Source organism: Pangasianodon hypophthalmus, chromosome 10, assembly GCF_027358585.1.
Source record: "Pangasianodon hypophthalmus isolate fPanHyp1 chromosome 10, fPanHyp1.pri, whole genome shotgun sequence".
NCBI lineage: Eukaryota > Metazoa > Chordata > Actinopteri > Siluriformes > Pangasiidae > Pangasianodon > Pangasianodon hypophthalmus.
In genome coordinates this window covers 16,464,986-16,492,814 of record NC_069719.1, presented here as the reverse complement: position 1 = coordinate 16,492,814, position 27,829 = coordinate 16,464,986, and the positions used below count along the sequence as shown (strand labels likewise).

The 27,829-nt window shown below is 39.3% G+C and overlaps 1 protein-coding gene across 4 annotated transcripts; it reads right to left on the bottom strand.

The window, feature by feature from the left end:
• Positions 1–1,293: 1,293 nt before the first annotated feature.
• Positions 1,294–26,947, bottom strand: slc24a4a (solute carrier family 24 member 4a). Of its 4 annotated transcripts, none has more exons than XM_026934242.3 (17): positions 25,113–26,932; positions 20,184–20,297; positions 13,411–13,487; positions 12,927–13,001; positions 12,664–12,748; positions 12,478–12,581; positions 11,658–11,732; positions 11,273–11,298; positions 11,130–11,183; positions 9,673–9,818; positions 7,629–7,798; positions 6,526–6,667; positions 5,201–5,367; positions 4,918–5,032; positions 4,683–4,795; positions 4,475–4,540; positions 1,294–3,927 (listed from the first exon to the last, which is right to left on the bottom strand). In XM_026934242.3, exons 1-17 carry the CDS (start codon positions 25,282–25,284, stop codon positions 3,778–3,780), a joined length of 1,851 nt encoding a protein of 616 aa, XP_026790043.3. In that variant the 5' UTR covers positions 25,285–26,932; the 3' UTR covers positions 1,294–3,777. The 4 variants fall into 4 exon arrangements, with proteins under 4 accessions (XP_026790043.3, XP_026790042.3, XP_026790044.3 ...); XM_026934241.3 differs by having other exon boundaries at positions 6,526–6,673; positions 25,113–26,927; XM_026934243.3 differs by having other exon boundaries at positions 6,526–6,673; positions 9,730–9,818; positions 25,113–26,925.
• Between the last annotated feature and the right edge of the window lie 882 nt (positions 26,948–27,829).

The window sequence follows — 27,829 nt, the reverse complement described above, 5'->3', positions numbered from 1 at the left end:
TAGCTTTAGCTAAACATGTTACTTGAATGGATGAATGGATAAATATGCAGTTGTTAGGAGTATCTTAGAGATTTATGGATAGGGCAGCTATGTCTTTGCTAATGGAGTCTGGGGGCAGTTTCTACCCCCAAATATTCATTAATTCTTTGAGTAGCAATCGAAGTAAAATCAAAGGTTTTGATGATGGTGGTAGAGAGCGATATCTAACACATAGGTGTTCTGTTGTGTTGAGATCTGGGGAATGTGAAGGCCAAAGCATATAATTTACATCATTTTCATACTCATTAAACCATTCAGTGACACCCCCCCTCCCCCCCCTTCCCATTCTCTTTGGATGGTTAGAATAACATTCAATAATTCATTCACTTTCACTAACTGCTTAATCCTGGTCAAGGTTTCAGAGGATCTGGAGCCTATCCCAGGACCTACATTCTGGTCTGGAATAACTTTATATTGATTTTCCATGACCCTTTCTTATAAGGCACAACTCCTGGAGTACCTCCTGTCCTAAACATTTAGTGTTTTTCCTGCTCCAAACACATCAGATTCAACTAATCGGCTAATCAGTTAATTAAAAGCCCTGCATTAGTTGAAATGGGTATATTTGAGCAGGGAAAACACTAAAATGTGCAGGACAGATGGTACTCCAGAACCAGAGTTTGGAACCTGTGCTCTAAGGGGACAAGTGGACCCAAACAATGCCTGCAAAATGCTTCCCACAGAATAACAGCATTTTTTCATTTGTCACCCATTTGTAGCTGGTCTTTCCAAAACTATAACAGCAGATTAACATTCATGATACCATAATACTGTAAAAACAGAAAATATAACTAATTAATGATGTACGATCATGTGCAAACCACCAGTGTGTATCTGAATTACACCTAGTTATCATCGACTTTATTGGCACCAAATTACTGATCTTGTGTGCCTTACAAAATGTAGTCCTCTGTTTTCAAAATACATTTAGTTTTAAAGAATTTTATTCCCAGTATTTGTGTGTTTTTTGTTGTTTGTTGTATTTTCAGATACATTAGTAAAATTCTGTATTATGTATAAAACATTTGTTGGAAAAATGTTGTGGTGATCTCTTATAGAAATATGATACATTCCCCAGTTACCAGGGTGACTTCTTTGCAGACAAAGACTGAAATCAATTTGGTGTAAAGTACAATAAAATAATTGAAAAAAAGCCAACACAATGAAACAAAATAAAACACATAATGGCCTGTTAGTGCACTACAAGTATTAAACACACAGGGGCAGTAGAAGAGCACACTGCACACCATCAAGTACTAATAAAGTGTAGAAGTTTAATTTGTGTTCATACAATTTTCTTATGATTCAAATATGAATGATAATGTTTTTAATAGTTTATTGCTTCACAATAAAATGCATTGGTTGGATACATCCATTTATAGCAAGACAATACATTCAAGTTAAACACTGCTGTTATACAGTATCTTTTAAATTTTAATCTTTAACTTAAGTGGCTTGGAAAACGATCCAGCACACCTTTTCTCTCCCACAGTGCAGCAGGTCACAGTCTACTCTGAAATACGATTGCACATGTATGTGTGAACAAATGTGAGTGCATGTGTCCTGTATGTGTGCACCTTCATGCAGGAAAATAAATGTACTGTAGGTTTTAAACATCTCCATTCAACTTAAAATATTTGTCCTGAAGAGGTATACAGTGGGTTTTCTGTGCATACAGAGACTTCGGTTCCTGTCAGAATGCTACCACTGGTAACAAAGATGCTGAGTGATCCTTATCCCCGAAAGGAAAAAAGCAATAAACCGGTCACTCAGGTGGCTGTGCAGTTTATAAAATACAGCTAGAGTCAAAAATACTGATCTTTCTGTCCAAATGTAGTAATAATAACCATTATAATAACAGACATGCCACAGGAACAACTGACTTCAGAACAGATCATACAAATGGCTTATTTACAGTGATTTGGTATGATTTGTGTCTATTAATTATTTATATGTACTATAGTAGCCTACTTGCTGTTACAATAACATGAACTAAATCTTGGCTCGATAACAAAATAGGAAAATATTTGCATATATGTGAACCGTTGAATTCCTTTATAGAAATTTAAACAAATCAACAAGTAAGTAAATTGTATAATTCCTTCTCTTTCTTGAAACATACAGTGTGTTAATAGCAAACTGATGAGTCCAAACCTCCAGCGACATTCATTAACCTTGAAACAACCTAAACACGTTATAGGTCATATCCCGTCTGAACACTGATCAACTACCGTGGAAAAAAAAATGAAATAAATCACGTGACACCACCATACTGCACAGCACACAACCATGTAGGAAGAAGGTGCCATTCCTTATAGCACTAATAATGTAGGGTAGTATGAATATTTGCATGCTTGAGCAAGAAGGGTATTTAAATATAACCAGCCCTTCTGTTTACAGCCTACTGGTTACTGTTTTCACTTACTGAGATTGCATATGTCCTTATATACTGCACACATTGAAACACTGCACACACCTGCCTCTCCACATTGATAACAGCGACGGCACCTTTTAGCACTGAACGACAACACCTAACATTTCCACAACTGACACAGACACTAACACATCTCTCCTTTACTCGGGTTAAGATCTCCTGAGCCTCTTGGGTTTGGTGCAGGATGGAGTGGTAGCTGCCATTTAGGGAGATCGACATGATTTGCTGTGTCAAATCATGCATCACAGACAAACAGTACAGAGACCCAGAAAGGGGAGCTGGAGTGAACGGCCCAAAAAGGAAAAAAGTGACCGTGCCAGTCATGGATGTGCATCCACTCCTCCTCCCCTACACCTGGAAGGAAGCACTGGTTCAAACAAGGGGACTGTTAAAGTCATATTTACATATAAACAACAAATGCAGCATCAAGATCTGTGTTTGTGGTCTTGTCAGTAAATTAAATTCTGAAATTTGTCTTCCATACCATCAAGCAGCTTGAACCCAGTTTTAAAAGTTTTGATTGGTCCTTTCTGACCTAATAAAGTCCTCAACTGTCAGTTTTGATGTGCAGAAGCCATGAAATGTTAATCATTACAGAATGCATCTTCCACAGCAGGACTCAGTGAGGAACTGCATATGGTATTTCTTTTCACACATGCTGCTGCAGCAGGCTGCTCTCACAGTCCTACTGTATTGCATTGCTGCTTTCATAAAAATCTCATATTCCTTCACGCTTCAAAAAGAAAAAGGATCTCTCATGACTTTTTGTCATTAAACACTGCTTTTGTCTTTATTGCTCCTTATGGCATTACAGCAGAAAAGAGCTGAGGTCTTTCCTTACTGCAATCACAGGGTGACCTAGAGTCTTCACTCTATATGTCTAAAGTGCATGGTTTCTTTTTTTTTTATTATTTTTTCTCCAGGGAAGACCAGATGAAAGAGTGTAAATATGATGCATTTGGATTGTTTCACTGAGCAGCATTCCTCTTTTTCCTGTGTATATAGATATTCAGGCTGCACCCATGTAGATCCAATTTAGACATGCTATGCTGCTAAGGTGAGAAAGTCCAGTCAGAGCAAGTACTGCCAAAGACAGAAGTCTAATTGAATCTGAAATCCTGGACAGAGAACTGAACCCTCATCTCCATGAACAGATACAGCAGAATGTAATGTCTTTGACCGCAGTGAACACATGATGTGGGACATGGTGGTTTTCAGCAACAATAAAATGTTGAAAAAATGTAAATCTGATAGGGATTGTGGGTGGAAGGTCCAGTCTGGAAGTGATTCAAAAACTAAAAGTTTCAGACCTCCTGACACATGGGCAGATTGACAAAGGTAAAAATGTTGTACTCGATCAAGATGGAGAAGCACAGGAAGATGGCATACAGCAGGAGCACATACACACCCAGCTTTAAGTCCAGCTTCCACCTGTTAACATGGATCCCCAGGACCTGTGCAGAAAGAAAGGGTATACTGTACACAAACAAGTTGCCTACTCAGATGTCAATTTATAAAGGTCATTCAGGTCACTCAGTTATAGAAAGATAAGGCAACTAAACTTGTGGTATATTGAAGATATTTTGTGACTCATTCAAGGGCTACATCACTTCTTCATGAACTTCGCAATTCCCTTGAATAAGTGGCAAAACATCCTCGAGATTATGCAAGTTCAGTCACCTTTTCATTCCACACTGGGGAAGACCGAGGAAGCTGTGGAGGTGAGGGGCCCAGGAGGTTTTAGCAGTCCACTGATATGTAGAAGAAATCCAATCCATCATTTGCAACTTGTCAGATGAGTTAATATTTCCTCTATTTTGGTAAATAGTTTGGTCTGCTGCATTTTCATCATAAGAGCTTCCATACCTTTTGTAGCTAAATGCATACATGTAGTGGATCTTAGTTACTTTCATGCAAGTTTGTGTGTTTCATTGGGGGCTTTTATAAAATGGTTTGTTCCAGACGTGCACACTGTAGTGTATGTTTCTCGCATTAACTTACAGTCAAAGCCACTGAGCCGAGGAGAAGCACCACAGAATACACCAATCCTCTACTATTGATTTTCACCTGAGACAAGAGTAGAGAAATTGAATTTACCATTGCAGTTTTTCACAATTTCAATGTCAGCATTGCTGTACTTCATCTAGTTCTCCTCTGCGAATGTGTGTGGGTGTGAGTATATTCGTCAGGGACAGAGAGTGACAGATACCACAGATCCGTAGTTGACAGCCATCGTCTGGAGGCCCCAGGGAACACCGAGCCCAACCAGGATATCAAAGACATTACTGCCGATTGTATTGGAGACAGCCATATCTCCCAGGCCTGTGGATGTACACGCATAATACATCATAGATAAACAGATACAGAAACCTGGAAAGAGGAGTTGAATTAATTGTCAAAAAGTCTCAGCTTCTAAATTGTGTATGAATGAACACAAATGATACCTTGTCGAGCGACTATAAGGCTAGCTATACAGTCTGGAACACTAGTGCCGGCTGCAAGAAAAGTGATGCCCATTATAACATCAGGTATTCCCAGTGTGTATCCGATAATCGTCACCTGCACATAATAATAAACAAACACTAATAATTAAACATATCACAATATTACCAGTGACACAGTATACAGTTTTTGACAAAGAACATGTAAAAACTATGTTCCTTGTTCCAGAGATGCTCAAATGGTGTATTAAATAGACAGGTGATGCTAAAACTCAAACACACTCACCATCCACACCATGAAGTATGAGAAGACAGCTATCCACACAGTGGAGAGAAAAAAGGAGAGCATAAAGAAATTCTCCCAGCGTGGCTTCCCACAGTTTGGCACAGTGAAGTACAGCAAGACCAGGATAGGCCATGAAATGAAGAACTTCACTCTGTTCATAGTGCCCCCTGCAGATACAAGGAGATAGCACAGCAGTTTATTCACTGTGCCATTATGGCAGTTGGCTCACAAGAAACTCCCTGGTGAGATTCGCTTGCACAGAAATACTGTTAATCATAAAGTTTTACACATGCTCTGTGGACTGTGCAATAGCTTTAATGAATGTCTGGCTCATAAGAAAACACATGCAATGTCCATATTAAACGTGACTGGCACCTCCTGAAAAGGTCCACAAACGTTAAGCTGATAATCTTACAACAATAAGTCCTGGGTTCCTTTTCCAAAGGGAGTTTTTTTGCCAACTTTGCTCAAGGGAAAATTAGACAGGCATTACCTTCTTGTGGGTAATTTTTTGTCAGAGACTGAGATTTCATCATGTGAATACTTCTTATCTGGCTTACACAAGAGCTTTAATACTAATTTACATACTAATACTAACTTATTTATTGTCGGCTTTTTGAATATACAGAGGAAGCACCATTACTGGCCAGCCAGATCTTTTAGAAATAATTATAAGATTGTTCTGCTAAGTCATAGTTCCTCTATATTTCCTAAGTCAGATTTCTTTAGCTTTACGTATCACTGAAAGTAGACAAAATGATTACTTTCACAGGAAAGAAGCTGTTTGTCTGACAATACAGCCAACCAACCACAGGCTTTTTCGGAACCAATTGGCAAACTTGTGATTTTCACATTTAATTGCTACCAAAGTCTCGAAAGAAAACTTTTAAAGATATGATGCCGTGAACTTTCGGTGACCATATCTTGCTCAGAAAATCCATGTAGTCACATTGTTTAAAAGTTTGTTTACCTGTTGGAAGCTGGTGGATGTATGTGTGCTTATACAGAAGTGTGGATATGGCTCTGGTAAAACTGCAACCTTTGAGATTCTGAAGCTTGTTGCCAGAAAAGTGTGCAATAAGTACCCTGTGGAGCTTCTGTCTCTCTCTAAGTGAAATGATTAACAAAGATTTTCCAGTGAGATCACTGAGATCATCAAAAATCAGTTGCCGGTCACAGCAGAAACCATCTGAATTGGGTAGAGACAGTTTTAGTTACTAGAAATGTGGAATTTGCTTATGTTGGTTATATGACATTTTATACCACTTGAATAAGGGATAATGTGTGCATGTGTGTGCATGTGTATGTGTGTGAGATTCTCTAACCAGGCATGGTGAAGGGTGACGACAGCTCATTATCCTCCTCCTCCGTTAGTTTGTCCTCTGGTACGTTGCCATTCTCCATTGTTTCTGCTTTCCCATCAGCCACTAGCATGCTGTCCGCTCCATTAGATGCCTGCACTAGCCGCTGTTGCTACAAAAAAAAAAAAAAAACTTTAGCAAATGTAAAAGTTAGTATCTCATAGCTACCAAGTCCATAATGAGATTTGCACCATAAAAGTAAGCATGATCATTCTTTTTTTCTTGTTAACAATGTGGTTTATATCAAGTAGCTCATTCTGATTCACATTCGTATATTTATAAGTACACTATGTGGCCAAAAGTTTGTGGGAACCTGACCATCACACTCATATGTGCTTTGTGAACATCCTCTTCCAAACTGTGCCCATTCAGGCACAAGCGCATTAGTGAGGTCAGGCACTGATGTCAGGTGAGAAGGCCTGGAGCACAGTCAGTATTCCTGATCATCCCAGAGGTGTTCAGTGGGTTTGAGGTCAGTGCACTGTGCAGACAACTCGAGTTCATACTCTCCAACCTTGGCAAACCATGTTTTTATGGAGAGCCCTTTGTGCAGAACTGTGTGTTTCCAATTTTGTGGCAACAATTTAGGGATGGCCCACATGTGGGTGTGGTGGTCAGATGTCCACAAACATTTAGCCATATATTGTATGTCTGTGCATATTTTAGTATTATTATTATTATTATTATTATTAAGTACTGAAGAATTATTTACAGAGTACATCCTCAATAAATTTAACTATTCAGTCTCTCACACGTGCAAGGTGTTTTCCTTAGCGAAACCGTGGAAAATACTGAAAGAGGTCATTGGACTGAGGAAACCTTAACAGGTGATTTCTAAATCCCAGTGGAAAATCCCCAGTGAATGGAAAAAAATCTCTTTTATTGCACTCTACTTCTGTTGTTTCTGCGTCACCCTTAAATTCCATTCTTTTACTGCCAGTCAGTGGAAAATAACAGCAACCAGTTAAATCCCTTTTTATCTCATGCTTAGGACTCCTGCTGGCAAAGTCTGGCAACTCCACTTCTTAACACTGATGTACCCATTAGTAGATTTGAAGGCTGCACACCTCATTAATAATGAGTCGGCTCGCCATGCGCAGACGGGTTTTAGGCCCAAAATGGCTGGTGATCATGACTCTGAGGCCGGCCTCTGGGAAGCGGTAGTTTGGAGGACTGGAGTTCATCATTTCATCCACCATCACGACTGAGCCACGAGTGTACATCTTATTGGGTTTTACTATAAACGGAGAGAGATGGCAATATGTAATATTACCGAATCTGTAAATACATCCAACTCTTACATCCAACTCAACTAAGTTCACATCACAAAACACAGAATTTTGGACAAACACTGATTTTTCAGAAATTCTGTACTAGTAGCATCCTTTTTGTACCAGTATACTCACCACTGTCACCATTCAGACTTTTTGTATAAAGTATTAGAAGAGGAAAAAAAGCTTGGTGTTGGATCATAGTATATATAGTTACAACTCTAGCTCTGCTTTCCTTTCTCTATATAATGATAAACTAAATTTAAAAAGCTGGTCATTTTGAGCACATTGTGCTACGCTACACACTCAACAGCTTTAATCATGCATGAAGTGTATGGTCATTTCATGCGACCCCCAAAGGGCCAAACTATCCTGTCTTGACTGACTCATCTGAAACACTTATCTTAAGTTCAAAGAGGTGATGCAATTTGGCCTGCAAATGTGAAAGCAAAATCTCAAAATTTTGATTCAGAATACCCTGAGAATATACACAGTAATGCAAACACTCTTAAACATAAATACAGAAATAATAAGTGGAATCTTAGTTGTTAAGGCTTTGGTCTACTAATCAGGAGGTTGTGAGTTCAAATTCCAGCACTAAGCTGCCATAGCTGGGTCCTTTAGCAAGAGCCTTACCCCTCAACTGCTCAGCTGTATCCGGTGACAACTGTAAGTCACTTTGGATAAAAGCATCAGCCATATGAAGCCATAAAGAACTTGTAAATCCAAAGTTTGCCAAATGATATATTACATAACACATTATCTGTGACAGGAGATCCAAATGTTTTTGGTGCAGACTGAAGACCTACCAAATAAGCATTTGATCTGTTGTTGGGAAAATTTTAATATCATAGCCATTTGGGGTCAGGAAGTCCAGGAGCACATAACTGATGTTATTCCTCTTTCCCCTGTCGCTCAGAGACACAGTAGCTTACTGTTAGCTTATATAGAGGGAAGAGGGCAGTTGGCAATCTCTTCTCCAAGTGCTTTCAGCTTCCCCATGACAGTGCATGAGCAGCAGTTTGTAAAGTTTAAAGTTGCACTTGTCTCAAAGGATGCATGTTTCACCCTCCCAGATTGGTAGCCGTGTGATGGGCAAGAATTGGCAACAATTAAATTGGGAGAAAAATGGCATGGCAGAATGGAAAAATAAATAAATAAATAAATAAAGACCCATCATCACCTCCTCAAAGCACATGCTAAGGACACTGTGACACAAAAGTGGCCTGCTTAGATTAATAAAAACTCTTACAACACACACTATGACATCAGGTGAACCACACAGCAAACCAGTTTAGCACTTTAGGTCACGAACATCACTTATGATATTTAGGGTTTATTACTTGAACATACACACATATCACTTGTATGCACACAAATATTCACATACTGTATGCACACAATACAAAGCAAACAATGCACATACATGTACACATTCACATACACAAATACACACATACTGTATACAATATACTGTATATTCTTGCTTTTTTAAAAACAGGACTCTGGAGTGGAAGGTAGAAGTATTTAGTAAGGCTAAGCAGACAGGCTTCAGAGTAAATGTTAGAGGGTTTCTAATGACACAATCGGAAATACAGAGCACACAGAATCTACCCAGAATGCAAGCAATGCTCCCTCTCTACCTTACACACTATTAGCACTGGCAGCTGGTGTGCACATCTACTAAGCAGAAAAGCTCCAAACTGACAGGAAAGAGGCAAGAACATGTTGTTAGTCTCAGCTGAAATCATTGTGAGTATTTGTTGATTTGAGTAGAGGCAGAGCAGAAGGGAGGAGCTGAGCTGGTGCAGAGAGAAGAAGCCTGTCTAGTTACCCTTACCTGAGCTGAGTAATGGCCAAGAGGGATCATCCCAAAACTGCTCATAACATGCATTACCGTCCTCCAGCTCGCTGATCACTGCATTACCGTTGGAAACACTCTTATCTTCTTTCCCAGAAAAGTAGTTCTGCATGCTTGTGTTAAACCTGAGACAAAGAGAAATCTCCAACTGAGCCTTGCCATTTATAATAATTCAATATCCATCAGGATTATTTTCTGTTGTGTCTGATTTATTCATCCTTATGTAACTGTCAACACTGCTTATTGTTGCCATGATATGTTCACTTGCTTTCAACTATTTTGTTATGCTTTAAAGTAATAAGTTGGCTGAAAATAAAATATGCTGAATTTCCCCAATCAGTTAAGACATACTGTATTTGGTGTCTGATTTTTGCTTCTTTAGTTTTGTTCTGTAACTACCAGGCTAATGTAGCTGACAAGTAGCCACCAGTTAACACTGTGCAAACTGCATCACTCAATCAAAAAAAAAAAAAAAATCATAAGAACATCATAAGGATAAATAATAATAGTACAATATGTGGTGGTCAAATGCCATGTTAAAAAAGAAGAAGGGCAACAAGAACACTAGAGAGTATAAGACACACTGCAGCTTGAGACCAGATCGGTCACTTATTGCTGGCTGTAATAAAGTGTTGCACAGCAATAAAAGAACACGCAGTGAGAAGCAGAACTGACTTATACACCTCTTTAGCCTGTCCTCCTTTTATACAGCAGCATTCCTAATTGAATAACTAGTTTTATTTGTCTTAATTTATGGGTTTATTATGGCTTGCTTTCTTTATTTTTCATATTTAATATTTATTTAACTATGGCCATTAATATGAAACAACTGGGTTTAAATTTGTGTGTGTAACTAAAAGTACTAAAACCATTTAAACTTGACACGGTAATCTATATATAAAAGTGCAGTAACTCATTGTGATTTATATGATTTGAAGCGGATCAGGCATAATTCACGAGTGTATTAGTAAGGATACAAAAGTTTTTTTGCGAAAATATGGGATTTTCATGAAATACCAAAAACATATGATTTCTTCAAACATATGAACGACTTACAAATAAATCTATTCATATCCAGCTTGATACATGAGGCTCAATGTGAGAACACATTCATAGGTTTTGATAAAGCTGTTGGATAGCCATAGCGAATGAAAATAAGCATATTAAATTTAGTTAAATTTAGTTTGTAATCAGATATCAGCTATCAAAATGTCAGCAACTTCACATAATCGAATTCTTTTTGTTTTGTCAAATTCTCATTATTGCTTTTTTCCTTGTTACTTCTCCTGACCAGTCATTTCCTGGTAGGTTTAAATAATGTGTTTATGATATTTGTATATGCACCTTGGATACAATAACCGCACCTGGGTGAACTACCTGTAATGCCTCAGTAACCAGAGAACTACAAAACAGCTCTATTGTGTGGAAGAACTCACTTCATAATGATTATGTAGCCAATATACATGACCATGAGCACCAGACTCTCCCACCTGTAGGCAGAGAGGAGTGGACAGTAGGTCATGATTCTACGATGGAAAACAAGCCACAAACACTGCTTTTATAGTATTGTGACACTTACCACATAATCTGCCCATCATAGATGAACTATAAAAGGAGACACACTAAAGTGAACAATCATTAAATAAGTCCTTTTTTTCTCAGAACATAAGAATCATCCTTTCTATGATCATGTGTTTTTGTGAAGCTGAACCTGACAAATATGCTTAAGTATTATACAGAGGACATGCTTGCAAAAATAACATAGGTCTACCTGTTTGCTCACAATATTACATGTACAGCCTAAATTACTATTTCCTGTTTTGCAAATATAAAAATATGTTATATAATATAAAAATGCATTTGCTTTTGCAGCTGGCTTGAAATGATTTAGGGTTTACAATATACTGAAAACATTCCTTTAAGAAAACCACAGTAAACGCTATTTATTGTAATATCATACTTACTACGATAAGTGCTACAACAGACAGTGTGTAGTAAAGGGAGTCCCGAAACACAGCAAACTTGGTGAGAAAGACAACCTTCAGAAGAGAGAAAAGAGCTTTCTAAAGGCAGTTGTTACATTTAACATTGCATTAAATTCATTGTTCATCACTATGTGTTTTACTTTTTATATATACAGTATTTTTTCATTTTCCCTTAATTTGGTCACCTGCCAATTCCCACCCACCAGCCAGGTCTTCCCTATCATACATCAGATACCACTTTTCTGTTGTGCCACTCGGGAGTTCTTAACAGATATTTTTTGAAAAAGCAAACCATTTGTAAAGAGTAAAAGCACAGCACAATACTGTTACTCTCCCACTGGGGGAGTTACACCCACACCTGTACCAGACATTAGGAGTTAGTAGGTGGGGCGTGGTATAACATGCTGTTGAGTTTGTTACACATGTCAATCAGGACCAAAAGACTGAGGATTTTTTTTTACAAGATCTAATCCATAATGATCAAACCAGTTTTTCTTTTAAATTAGTGAGGACTTCAGGGCAATATCTGCCACATATCATGTATCATATTAAAAAAATAACAAAGTGAAAGGAATGGTACTGTTCAGCAGCTGAAAATCGCTTGATTCATTTAGTTGGAACTAAGGTAATTCAATTTGTAACACACCTTCAAAATTGTAAAAAGTAAAAGCACAGCATAATATTATTACTGTATGTAATGGTCTAAGGCGAGAGAACTACTGAAATGGACAAATAATGCAGTTAAAATTTCAGAGAGAGGTTCATTCACACACACACATACACACACACACACACACACCTGTCCAGCGAAGATTCCACACACACCAATGATGCAGAGAACGTTGAAGACAGCTGAGCCCACGATTGTGCCCACACCCACATCTCCATGCGTGATGAACACACCTGCAGAAAACACAATATTTAGCCCCTATAGTAATGCACAGGAGTGTACATGGATATGTGTGTGTGTATGTTTGTGTCTCACCAATGACGGAGGCAAAAAGCTCAGGAGCTGAGCTTCCAGCAGCCATAAATGTTGCACCAGCTACATCCTCACTCAGATGCAATTTCTGACAGATGACAAGAGACGCATACAAATGATCACAGTGCAGGAAATACTGAAAAGCCTGAGAGCATGCAACATCAGAGCAGGGGTGAGGTGATGGAGTGAACTTGATGGAGTGATTCTAAGTGACTAGTTTCAGTGCTTGAGTAGTTTAGATTTAAAGCTTCTATAATCCCACTTACTTCACAGATCTTCTCTAGCGATGTAACAAAGTAGTCATCACACACGATAGCTAGAGCCAGGAACATATAGACAGCCTAAAGCAAACAAATAAAAATTTAAAAAATTAATCAATTAGAAAAAAATTACTAAATTAGTTTTATTAATGAATAAAAACATTTAATATTTGTAGGTAATTTCAAGTTTTATACCATTTCTATTTTATATTTAATTCAGCAGAACTGTGCCTATTATGACTGTAATGTGCTTAAGGGACCTCTAGAATCACTGAAGTCTTGTTTGTATTTTTATTCATTGATAGCTTTAGGCACTGTAGACACATGGGGTTTTCAAGGCAACCAGTCACATGGCACAATGAACAGATGACAAATAATTTATAATGATCATAAAGTTGTCAGAGCTGCTCCATGTATTCTGGATGACAGGGTCAATTGTGGAGATTGGCCAGGCTTTGACAGCACAGTGACAGACACTGAGTTTACCTACAGCAAATATGTGTAGCAGGACAGCTCCTCGTGTTCGCTCTTGGCTTGTGAACATATCCCCAGGGAACTCATGGATGGCTAAAATGAGAATACATGTTAGATGCAATATTCACTTCTTTTCATGGGATTATAAACACAATCAATGCCACAACTAGCATCCTTTTTTTTATTTACTGAAGCCTCCCTTGGAGAGACTTTCTACACTGATGCCTAACATGACTGATTTCCTCTAATGTCTAATATGCTTGTAAAGCAGGGGTATCAAACATACAGCCCATGGTAAAGGTTCTAACCCGACCCACCAAATCTATGTGAAAATTAAAAAATCTTAAAAATCTTAATCGTAATTCTAAATAAAATTCATTTTGTGGAAGTAACTGAATCAAAAGTTTTGAATAAGATTTGGAAAAAAGTGCTAGTCTTGTTATTCATCTAGTGCACAGGTACCCCCTGTGTTATTCCTGCTCTAACAATTAGCAGGACTAGCGTTGGGAACCAGTGCAATAGGGCAAAATATGACATATAATTAAGTTCCTTTGTAGGTTGTAACATTACAAAATGTGGAAAAGTTCAAGGAGGTGAAAATTATGCAAGACCCTGTATAATTTGGAACCATAATGTAGATTTTCTTTTTGTAATGAACTGCAGTCTGTTCTTCTGTCTTATAGGTGATCTATCCATTTCTGCCTTCAGAATGCAACTTTCAGATAAATGCTGATAAATTAACACATTACAGGAGTTGTTTATGTGTTACAGGTCATTAAGCTGAGTTTTTTTGTTCTGGCCCACTTGACATTGCACTAACTGTAATGATAAAATGAGTAATGATGTAAAATGAGTTAGACACCCCTGTCGTAGAGGGATCATTTCTAATCTTTCATACATAACATTTTAAGCCTTTATATTCTTAGGTTTGTGCATGTGGTCTGCCCTCGTCATTTCAGACCACAATTTTGTTAGAAAAATGTCAGATAGGAAACTTTGAAAAGACAATGGTAACCACAAAACCTTGATTGCCAAATGGTGTAACAGCTGATAGTTTTATGTGATGATATTAGTATGCATACACATGAGCAACAATGTGAATTATTCCGAAGAAGAAATATGTGAATTCAGTGTTTGGAAAGGAAGAAAAAACATGACAGTAAAATGTTGTAGACTAAATTTTTTGATGTCAGTATCAAAATACTGTACCAAGGAAAAATGTGACAGATATGTATTTTTAACAGTTATGGGGATATTGCCAACAACACATATTGTCTAATCTGGTGGATGACTCCCTGAAGTCATCTTACAGACCCAACCCAATTTTTCCCTGTTAGTGCTCTGTCATGCATATAATGCAGACACTTTCAATTCATCCTTGTTTTGGCAATTTTTTTGATGTGGTCTTGTGTTTGTTAAGTGAAGTGCTAACTGAGGTTGAGGTTAAATATTTGATATTGCCAGTTGACACTGATGAACATTCAACTTTTGGCCTGTAAAAATCCCATTCCTGGAGCAGTGTGTTTCAAGTCACTGCTTGTGAGTTTTAATGTATTTCTTTGGATTTAACCAGTTAAGACACCTCTGTGCACATCACAAATACTCTATAAAATGATGTTCCTGAGCTGCTGTGAGTCACCATGCATACATCATATGCTAGCTTAGACACAACAAATACTGTATGATCACACCTGAACTTCAGGCATGAGCTGGTAAGCAATCAGTGGAGAGAGAGAGAGAGAGAGAGAGTCCATTATAATCAATAAAAAACTGACTGAGAGACAACAGCAGCACATACGCAAATGTCACATCTAAAATCAACACTAGATAGTTTCTTAGCTCTCTCGTGCAATGATGCGCAAAGACACAGCTGGCTAATAACCACCTGAGCACATATCTGAGCAATTTCTTTTGGCCTCCTGAAATGAGGACATTGTAAAAAATAGTAACAAGTGTTCTACAATGTTTACCCTCCTTATAAGGAGGCTGAAGAAAAGAGCCAAAACCATTGTTCCACCATCCAATTCACTAGTAAACGTCGTCTTACTTAAATTTTAAAAAGGTCAACTGATTTCTCTAAAAAGATCTAAAGAGAGAAAAAAGACTCCTATGCTGTAAGCTATAAAACAGAAATAAAGGAACATTTCATGTATGGTTGAGAAACTGAACACAACATTCTTTCATTCATTGGGATGCCAGTCCATCACAGGACATCTTGCACACACACATTCACACATAGAGGGGCAATTTTTAGCATCGCCAATCCACCTACTGGGATGTTTTTGAGAGGTGAGTGGAAACCCACATGAACATGGGGAGAACATGCAAACCAGCACAGAGAGTAACTCTGGAGCTGTGGGGCTGCAACGTTTCCCGTTTTTCCATCAAAACCAAATACAAAAAGTTCCCAATAACACATATTCTCATACAGTTTTACACACAGAAAATTTTGTCACAGAGCATGACGAATCCCCTGCCTGTTCCAAGACAATATAGTTTTTCAGCTAGTGTTTATCACATTTAAATAAAAGAGCTAATATAACACACTAATGTAGCACAAGTCCACATAAGTCTGAGAATTTCAAGCTAATAACACAAACTAAGTGGCACAGAAATAATACAGTCTCAGGAGGATGATTTTTAGGAGTAACTCCAGCCTGAGGTTGTCCCTGTTGGCCAATGGCAGACTGAATTGCACTGAACCGAATTTGGACGCCTCCACTGTCCATCTGTCACCCATGGCTCTGGCCCTCTGAGCCCTGGAACCCCATGTGACACTGTGACTATCTGCATCATCCTGTTCTGACAAAGACACCACTGACCCAAGTAGCTCTGCAGTGCACAATCAACATCCAATGCTTGGATGACAAAGCTACTGTGTGTCCACTCCTAACTGCACTGAACACTATGCACACTGCCATCTGCTGGAGTGTGGAATTAGATCGGTACGATCTGTGTGCTCTAGAGCTACACTGAGGCAACAATTTTATATATGTACTTCAATACCAGATGACCTTTCATATACTTGTGAAATAAGGAGTCCTAAAATAGTACTAGTGATAATTTTGGGAAATTTCCTCACTGTTTTCATATGCCTCTTCCTCACTGCCATGAGCAACAGGGAGAAGTACAAGAGAACATCGATCACATGCTCTGATCACATTTCTCTATTCACAGACAGCCCCCACCCCATCATACTGAGGGAAGAGGAGAGGATATGGCTTGGAGGACAGCCTCAAGGTCATGTCTGCGAAAGAGGATATCATACATCCACACATATTTTATATGTGCACAAATACAAGCTTTTAAACATTTGCATATTCATAGCCGTTAAAAACACAATTCTGGAGCTACAACATTCTCCTGCTGGTAAATGGATGTCAGACAACATAACATTTTATATTCTAGTTGATAATTATTGTTCTGTGTAAAAAGAAAAACATGTCTGGAGCACAAAACATTGTTTAGCATTTTAATATGACTTTGATGAACATAATTTATAACAACAAACAGTTTGTAGTAGACATAACCGTCTGACATTATCACCTGAACACCTGCAGTCAGAGATCCCTAAGATCTCTGTATGCAGTATGCATCATTCCCCATGGGTGAGCAGGTGACTGACTTTAAGGTATGTCGATTAGACCTTCAAGCGCCATCACAGGAGCTGACAAGAGCCATTGAGCTCCTGGTTTCAGCCTCCTATACATTGTCTGTTGGAATTTCTTCCCTCCACACTGATGAAATTATTCAATCTCCAGCTGGTGAACCATTAAAAGCGTTCGCAAGCTCTGGCATGCAAGTTTAATAATTAATCCCAGTACCATTACAGCTTCCCAATGTCTCCTTGGTTTTTAAACCCTCTTTGTGAGAATGTACCATGTATTTCTCCCATGAGAACCAGTGACTGGGTCCATTATCTTTTGTCACCACAGAGCAGATGTCAGGACCATTGCTTAGGCCTGTAGGGCTGTATATTAGTAGAAATTCAGACACTATGAATACTTATCCCTGCACCTGGCTAGACTGCACAGTGAAACTTCACTTAATGGAATTCTGTCATTTTATGCTCTGCAACCCACGCTCAGTCCCATTTCTCTCAGTTTTATAACAGTAAATTCAAGGTTTAGCCAAGCTGGCTTTAGCAGGGGCAAGACCATGACTACTGTCAATTTTTTGTGAAAAAATAATATAACTAAACACTCAAACAAATTTATTTGTTACAACTTTAAAATATTACATGCACACGTGTATTATGTGAACCACCATGGTGGTGTTTTGTATCAACCACCAAGGGGGCATAAAATCACAAATGAATTGGGCAGATGCACTTTTTTTTTAGCTATGCTGTAAACCTACAGGAGTTGATCTGTTTGCAAATAGACAGACAACTCACTGCCTAATGTGGTTCATGAACAAGCCAGGGACAAATGCTTTTGCCCATGATGTGTTGGTGCATGAATGGCCGATTGTACAGCTGGATACTTTCCGCTGCAATGGCTTGTTTGGATGTCACAGCAGTACATCTAAAAAATTATGCAACCAGTATGTTGATAGTCCCAGTCTAGCTGATCAGACAGTTTTCTGCCTGTGAATGCTACTCATTCAGACTGGACCTGCTATCCCAGATGAACAGGTCACTGTGGCACAGCAGACCACACACCTTGAAATTATGGGTGCAGCTGCTGGGAGTGACTCAAGCATACTGCCATATTTGCAAAGGGTCAGATACACTCTTATGAGTGCACGTGTTCTGTCTACACACTGGCTGTATGCAAGCAAGCTGAATGGCTTCTCACTATGGTGAATTGCAGGAGCAATTGCAGGTATGGAGAATTTTTTCTGCTTTTTTAAGTTGTTTTTTTAAAGACATCTAATCAATACCAAAGGAAACTGTGCACGACTGTGTTAATTGGTGTTTGAGCAAAGGCCGACACCACCCATTAATCAGCACAGCATACACCACCTGGGACTGATTACTTTTTTATTACAACTGATGCAAAAATGGACAAGCCAGAGTCAAGCATGAGTTGCATCAACAATCAGCAAGATGAGCATACATGCCCATAACTTAGTAGAATTTTCCTTTTGCTATATCTACCGATGATTTATATGTGACGACATGTCCCCTTTCCCTCCCACATATAAATGAAAGATCAGTCTTTAAAAATTTGCCATCAAATCTAACATATTAAAGTAAGTTGGCTTTAGGTTTATATTTGCTAATAGAGTAAAACACTAACCATCAAGCCAAATTCTGCATTTGTTTAAGACAAAGAGAACATTTCAACAGCAAAGCACGCTACACAGTACAGATTACCAGAGAGTGCAGCTAACACCACACTAATCCCAATATCATGGGATTATCATTACTTCAATTACCAGCACGCCCTTTTGTTGCAAACCATGCCACAAGTCACTATATCTTCATAAAACATCTCTCTGAAACCAGAAGCTACAAACAGCCCATCTATTATAAGTGCAGGGTATGAAAAATGCTACTGTCTGATGATGGTCAAAGAATACTATGGACTGAACTGTACATAGAAGAAACCAGTTGTTCTAGCAGAGCTCACCTTTCTATCCCTCTCTCACCCTCTCTCCCTCTTACAGCAGCCAGCACCTGTGCGCGCACACACACACACACGCACACACACACACACACACACACACACAATCACACTATCACACCGGCACTCTTCCTAAGAGCAGTAAGTCTAAGAGCTCTATAGCCAGAGCCAGACAGCTGTGCATTACTGATATCTGGACCGTTCCCACTTCTAGCATGTCACACACACACACACACACACGCACACACATACCCACAATCACACCATTAAACCGGCACTTTTCCTAAGAGCCGTAAGTCTAAGAGCTCTATAGCCAGAGCCAGAAAGCAGTGCATTACTGATATCTGGACAGTTCCCACTTTTAGCATGTCACACACACCACACACGGACACACACACACACACTCCTTGGGGATGGTCAGCCTCTATTAAGCCACACAGACAAATGGCCCGACTGCACTTGACTCAGATCCCAATCACAAACACTGGGTAGTTCTGCACCACATATCGGAACACTTACAGCACCTCAAGATGATGAGGGCTCTTTACAAGTGAACATCAGCAAATTCTGACTCCACTGCACACTGCAAAAATATCCTAAAGCACATCACAAACCCATCCTCCATTAGCCTCTGTAAGGACTCCACTTCGCAAACCGCCAGGCTTTTCTTTTACTTTCTTTTTGATGAGTAAGTGAGAAACAGTCATTCGATACTGTTAGGGTCACTGCCGAGATGGAAAACACGACTAAAAATAGCTTCCAATACCTCCAATTATACTCTGCATGAGGCAGGTTCAGCTCCAGAAGATTTCTTTGCCCCATGACTGCAAATCTTTCATAATCGCATTCACTCAGCACGCTGGCTCTTTAACAGTAGGTAATAACCCCAGGAGCAGGATTCAACAGGCAATGGCGTAATTTGCCATTTGAGTGCTTCAGAAGGAAATGGTACAGTTGACATAGGATGGAGGTTATCTGAATGATGTACTGACATCAAAGTTACAGTTTACATGTACAAACATCTATAAACTTCTTAGCAGAGACCTATTCTGTTAAACTGAATTTCAACCAAAATTTGATCAGCTCTCCCTTAGTGGCAAGAATCACGTGGAACTCACCCATTACTACATCAATACAATTACCATGCTGTGGAACAATTACTGAAACAAATCATGTTCTATAAGAGCTAAAGGAAAGAATAATGCATGTCCAGCTTTACCTGGCTCAGAGCAGTTCTTTTCTGCAGTCTCATTGTCTTCCTCGGTGGCCATCAGTCTACGGCCCAGATGGGCTGTGGGTCCAGCAAAGTGCTCCTGCAACACAATTCCATGGCCTGACACACACACACACACACATACACACACACACACACACACAAACACGCATGGAAGACATACAACTCAAAATCACAGTTTTCAGTATGACACATCATCTGCTTAAAATTTTGCATTTTCAAATTCAGATTCTCAAACTTTTTGTAGTCAGGCACCCCTTTCTCTGGAATAAATTCTACAAACCCCCTCAGTACAGATTTAATTCCCAAACATTATTTAAATGTACACTCATAGAGCACTTTATTAGGAACACCTGTACACCTACTCATTCATGCAATTATCTAATCAGCCAATCATGTAGCAGCAGTGCAATAAACTGCAATAAACAGTGCATAAAATCATGCAGATACGGGCCAGCAGCTTCAGGTAATGTTCACATCAACCATCAGAATGGGGAAAAATGTGATCTCAGTGATTTTGACAGTGGTATGATTGTTGTTGCCAGACGGGCTGGTTTGAGTATTTCCATAAATACACACAATAGTCTCTAGAGTTTACTCAGAATGGTGCAATAAAGAAAAAAACATCCAATGAGCAGCAGTTCTGTGGACGGAAACGTCTTGTTGATGAAAGAGGTCAACGGAGAATGGCCAGACAGGTTCAAGTTAAGAGAAAGGATACAGTAACTCAGATAACCACTCTGTACAATTGTGGTGAGCAGAAAGGCATCTCAGAATGCACGACATGTCAAACCTTGAGGTGGGCTACAACAGCAGAAGACCACATCAGGTTCCACTTCTGTCAGAACAGAAAGCTGAGGCTGCAGTGGGCACAGGCTCACCAAAACTGGATGCTTGAAGACTGGAAAAATGTAGCCAGGTCTGATGAATCTCAATTTTTGCTGAGGCACACAGATGGCAGGGTCAGAATTTGGCACAAACAGCATGAATCCGTGGACCAAATCTGCCTTCTGTCAACAGCCCAGGCTGGTGGAGGTGGTGTAATGGTATGGGGAATGTTTTCTTGGCACACTGTGGACCTGTTAATACCAATCACTCATCTCTTTAATGCCACAGCCTATTTGAGTATTGTTGCTGACTGTGTGCTTCCCTTGGCCACAATTTACCCGTCTTCTAATGGCTACTTCCAGCATGATAATAAGTCGTCTCAAACTGGTTTCATGAACATGACAATGAGTTCAGTGTTCTTCAGTGGCCTTCCTAGTCACTCAATCTGCATCCTATAGAACACCTTTGGGATGTGGCAGAGCAGGAGATTCGCAACATCAAAGTATGCCTGAAAAATCTGCAGGAATTGCATCATGCAATCATGTCAACATGGACCAGAATCTCAAAGGAATGTTTCCAACATCTTGTGGAATCCATGCCACAATGAATTGAGGCTGTTTTGAGAGCAAGCCCTACCCAATATTAGTACAGTGTTCCTAATAAAGTGTTTCGTGAGTGTATATTTAAAACCATAGAGCTTTCTGTCGCTGAACTTGCCACTGACAGAACACATTAGGACCATTAGGCCTATTTGTAGACATTGCCATTTCACTGCTCCAGGGTCCTGGGTTCGATCCGGAGCTCAGGTTACTGTTGGTGCAGAGTTTCTGTGCATGCTCTCCCTGTGTTGGCGTGGGTTTGCTCCGGGTTCTCCAGTTTCCTCCCATCTTCCAAAAGCATGCAAGGTACACTAAATTGCCCCTTGGTGTGACTGTGTGAGTAAATGTGTATGTGCATGGACTGGTATCTCATTCAGAATGAATTTCCATTCTCATTGCACCCAGGGTTACTGGGATAGGCTCGAGATCCACCATAACCCTGACCAAGCGGTTAAGCGGTTACTGAAGATGAATGAATGAATGAATGCATGCATGAATGAAGGCATGAATGAATGAACTTTGATCATTGTGATTATATTATTAAGAGGATTGCATTTAACCATCAGTAGTTTATCAACACAACAGAAATACCACTGGCTCTCATTTCTTTCCTCTAAGTTAAAAAAGTAAGCCACATCATTTTAATCATTAATCTTGTTAGTTTATTGCACCACACCTGGAAATATTGACTTTTGTGGTGTCACTGTAACAGTGATTTTAGATTAAGCAACATAACTTTATATTAACTAGCATCAAGTTAGAGACTCAGTAACGTACCTGCCTGACAACCTGATGATTAAAAATCAAAGAATATTAATTCCTTAATTTACTGATCCAAAAGCCACTGAAAGGTTTAGGTTCACCTACCAACATGAAATGAAACTTCACTGGGAATTTGATTTCATAGTTGAAGTGCATAAAAACAAAGGGCTAATTCAGAAGGTACAGAAGGAATGGGGATTTCCAAGAAATGAAAGCTCTAAGAAAGTACCTGACATTTGTAAAACTTAATAAAGCTGAAATGTGCAGTATATAAGGCCAATTCTTTGTAAATATGATGGTGTGCAGAGTGTACAAAATATTTCACCAGTAACAACAGGCTGTGGTGTACATCTTATAATCCAACCTGCTACTTTTCATATTAGTTAGTAAGAAGTGTGGGTATAGTAGTTTTCTACAGATTATTTTATTTTGACTTTATAGAAACTGAAATTACTGCAGAGTATGAACAGCTACAGATCATTTACATACAATAATCCTTCAAGTTAAGTGATTTCTTTTCCCCCCCATTTTTACTGTCTTTTTTCCAATCCATGAGGAAAATTCTATTTGTACTAAATGAAGTTACAACACATATTGTAATGACAATATGCACTTATCTTTTTTATACTGAATAAATAAGTTATATTTTGTAGATGTGTCCTAAGTGATCATGTACCTAAAAGCAAGCTGCATTCCATTGCTTAATCAACTTGCTGGGAAAATCCTTCCATAGTAGGGGATCTGCTTACAGGCATACTTTTTAAATTAGCCCAGTAGAGCCTCACTGGCAGGGCTCCTTGTGAGCATGTGCAGTTTTTTAGGCTTTGACTCAGCTGGTTTGAAAATGTCAGCTGTCTCAGGAAATCGAAAAAACCTGTACACATTTAAGCCTTGTCCACCTTCAAGCCAGAAACACAGGAAGAAACATCTACATTGTTTATAACTCAGCAGCACTGGTCATCAACCTTGTCAGCCTGATATGCCACCATAATGATATAAGATCTCATGAGATCATTACACCACCTTTTCTTTAAGTTTAATTAATTGTTAGCAGCATACCAAAAAAAAAATAAATAAAATAAAACAAAATAACGACCACCTCCTGAAATTATTTTTTCAGTTCAGTTTTCAGTTCTATTTGTTTAAGCAGTTCAGTATTTGTGTAAAACAGAAATCTGTTTAAACAAAAAATCTCACTTGGTGTAATGTGTAGCACCATAACTGAGATTGGGAATGTGCATAAGTTTAAAGCCTGAAAGCCTGATTATTGCTCTTCAATTGCTTTCTTGCTTTCATGTTACCATCCTTAACTATCTTACTGCTCCCTAAAAATATTTTGGTTTTGTTGGAAATCCTGCAACAGTATGTGCCCCCCACCTGCTTTGTACAGATGGGAGACAAATTATTTTGGTTCCACTTGTTCCCTAAAAGGAAAGGGCCACTGAAAATCAATACAAAGTTATTCTGACTGATTGCCTTTATTCTATGATGAAACATTTTTTAAAATCCTGTTGGGTGCGGTCTCTTCCAGGATGACAATGCCCCATCCACGGGGCACGACGGCTCACTGAATGGTTTGATGAATATGAAAATTATGTCAATAATATGATATGGCATTCGTAATTACCAAAGACACCAACTGAGGGAACATCTTTGGGAAGAATGGAGTTCATCCCTCCAGTACAGTTCCAGAGACTTGTAAAAATCTATGTTCTGGTGGCTTGTGGTGTCCCAACACCTCACTAAGTCACTTTGTGTTGTTTGTTTCCTTTAAAGTGCAATTCAACCCCTATCCGTTCCCCTGTCCTGTCACTGTATACATAAAGCAGCACATAATATATAAAACGCTTTATGTGTTTTATACTGTATATAAAATGTACATACATTATGTTGTTTGTATGAGTGCCTTGATGAGCATTTATCCACTATATACACAAAAAAAAACCCTCCTGCAAATCTTTATGGATCTGAGGACTAGCTCCCAGCTCTCAGTCTCAGCGCTCTATCTAACTCTGTTTAGGCCAGCGCATGAAAAAGGACCTGTAAAAGCAGTTTGATGAATGCACAGACAGTATGCATGTAGACACGTAGACTGGGCAGAATGTGTAATATGTCCTATAGGGGTTAGAGCAGAGCTGCTGTGTGCACACTGCGGCACCGGTCAGACAGGCGCGCGCACGCAGCCAGCGCGCGATCTAACGTACACCTCCAGTGATGATGCTGAATTATGGAGCATCTCTAAGCAAAGCAGAGCTACATAACTGGTCGCTGGTCCTATTCCAGCAACAGTATCGTGTGCCATGATTTGCATCCAGTCCCCTTCAGTCGAAATCCCACACACACTCGGTTCCACACCGGCACTAATAACACGGCACTGTCCCGAAACAGTAACATGGAGATCATACATTTCTGCCTGAACTGTGAATGTGCAGTTCGACTAAAGCACCAGAAATCTACGTTTGCGTGTGAAATGTCGCAAAATCTCTCTCCTGTCCATCAGTGTGAGACAGGAGCATGTCGGCCATCCCCATTCCCATCTCCATTCCCATCTCCATCTCCATCCCCATTCCCATCTCCATCTCCATTCCCATTCCCATCCCCATCCCCATCTCCATTCCCATTCCCATTCCCATCTCCATCCCCATCCCCATCTCCATTCCCATCTCCATCCCCATCTCCATCTCCATTCCCATTCCCATCTCCATCTCCATCCCCATGCACTCACCTGTTTTGGTGAGGAGCGCTGACATGCACCAGGCCGCCAGCAGAACTCCACACACTACACACACTTGCGCCAGGAGCATCTCCCTCCGCTTGCGCACTCTGAAATGCTCGGTGATCATGGTCTTTTTGGATACGGAGCAACTCCGCTCCAGATCCGACACAGGGTCCGACATCGTCCGTGCGCCTTCAGCTCCAAACAACACAGCCGCAGATGGCCGCGGTCAGTGGGATGTCGGCTGATACGTGGTGTCACGCCGTGCACGATCGGTGTGTGCGCCTCATTTCGCGCCCAGTCAAACCCTGCCGTAACCGTGTCTGTGTGTGTGTGTGTGTGTGCGCGCGCGCGCGTGATTGTTTTGTCCCAGGCGCTGCTATAATGCAGTGTTATGGTTCAGATGTCGGATCCTTGAATAGCCTGGGAGAAGTGAGAACGATGTTCCACACTGATAGTTAAAATGTTCAACTGCGATCTGAGAGAAAAGCCCCTGTCTAGTCTGCACCAGCGCCCCTGGCCGAGAGCTTCCTATATCCCTATAAATCTATTTTTTTTTTTTTTTAGAATGGTAAAATAAATTCAGTAATGCCTACAAAGATACTTCCATACATTCCTATAAATGCTGTCCGTCACTCTGTACTACAGCAGATCAACATGCATGCACATCACTGCTAGGAAGCGTTTTACTCGGCGCTCTCTCGCGCAGATCCTCCACGTGACTGGCTGTCCCGAGTGAACACGTGACCGGGGCGCGAGCTCCTTCTCCCTCTCAGTGCTTTAAAATGTCAGGCGCGCATACTACCGTAATAAGTAGAAAAACAAAATTATAACGCGATTTATTTTAGTATTGCCTTGATAAAGTAGTACGCAGTGGCTTCCGACAAACATTAGGTCTGTTAATCGTTCTCTCATTTTCATGAAAATGTGAAAAATGAATACACCTACATCATTAAATAGTCTAAAACATGCACTATGTGATACTGTACGCTTACACATGTGACACTGCTATATAGTTTTATTTCAGTAGTGCAGTGTATCTGCAAAAAACTAGTTTCAAAATGATCCCCCCACAAATAATTGGTGAAGCTTCAGACTCTTTCTAGTAATGTCTAAGAAAGTTTGAGATATTTGTAAGGGGATTTCCAAGCACTCCTCCATGCAGAACAGTTCAAGCTTGCCTTTGTGTACATGGACTACACCTTCAAGCTTTTCAGCAGGGGTCAAATGTGGAAACTGAGATGGTCGTTGCAAAACATTCACTTTGTTTTCCTACAATCATTTCTGTACTGATCTGGATGCATGTCTTTCATGAAAGTTCCATCTGTGATCAAGTCTTGACCTCCTGGCAGAGGCATCCGAGTATGAGCTAAAATATCTTGGTACTTAGCAGAATTCAGAAATCTTGAGATCCCCTGGTTCACTAAAAAACAGCCTCAAAACAACAGTGATCCACAACCTGCAGGTAATATTATTAACCAAGTTTTAACAGTTTTAAGCAAAATTTCCAGCCAAACTACAAATCAAAAACCACACAAAAGACCTGAAACTAGCCCAGAAATTTGGAAAATCAAAAATGGTGACGTTTTTCTTTTTTCTTAGCCTTTGCATGGGGAAGCAAGTATTTTACATATACTATAATTCTGAGGTACAGACATTATCCATTCCATAACTCCCCTTTCCCGCTCCCAATATTTGCAATATATCTTACACTAGAAATGATTCTGTACTTAATAGACACTTACATATTACCGTTTTGTGGAAATTTATTAGATTGAATTCAGATTGTTTTCTTATAAAACAAGATCTTGGCAGCCACAGAGTATTTTTAAACTCATCCAATCTGGCAACCCTGCTATTAACTGTCCTGCCCTGTCCTGCCCTGTCCTGCCCTGCCCCAGTAGGCCTCTGTTAGTGCTTGTTGCAGTTCCCATTTTTTATGTGAATGAGGATTAATATTTGTTGAGCAGTTGATATAAATGGCAACTTCCCCACCTGCCCCTATGGAATAGTCACTGTCCACTACTGTATTTTACAGTTGGTATAGGTGTTTTTGCAGTTTGCAGTCCCTTCCTTTCCCTAAACATAAGGATGTTTTGCATGGCTAAAACGATTTAGTTAAATCTTAGTGCAACACAATGTAGTAACAGTGATGCTTGGAGTGGATGTCTAACAGTTTATTTAGGAGTCGACTATACTGTGCAGCCCTAAAACTGATCCTTTAAAAGTAAAAAAAAAGAGAAAAATTATTATTATTATTATTATTATTATTATTATTGTCATCATTGTTGTTGTTGTTGTTGTTGTTGTTTTTACTTATTATGTATCTATTTATATCCATTGTTTGACAATCAATGATGTTCATATTGAAATATTTACAATCCATATATTACAATCATTTAAAGTTGTTTGATCTGAATCATTGTAATGTACATCCACTTGTATTTTAAATATTGCATTTCTTCCATATTACAGCTGCATTATGCCTATAAGCTCTTTAGGAAGGATTAACCAGACCCATTGCTCTTTTGTTTGAGATTATATTTTTGCAATAAGGCTTTACTTGACAATATTTTTAAATAAGGTCAGATTTAATTAGTGCAAATGTTTCTATTTATTTGAAATATTCAGTTTTTCTATTATGCAGATTTGTTGCTGCCTTCAAATAACGTTAAAGCTTAAGTACCTATTTAAGAATCAAGGCATGCCTAGTCAGCAGAGGACGA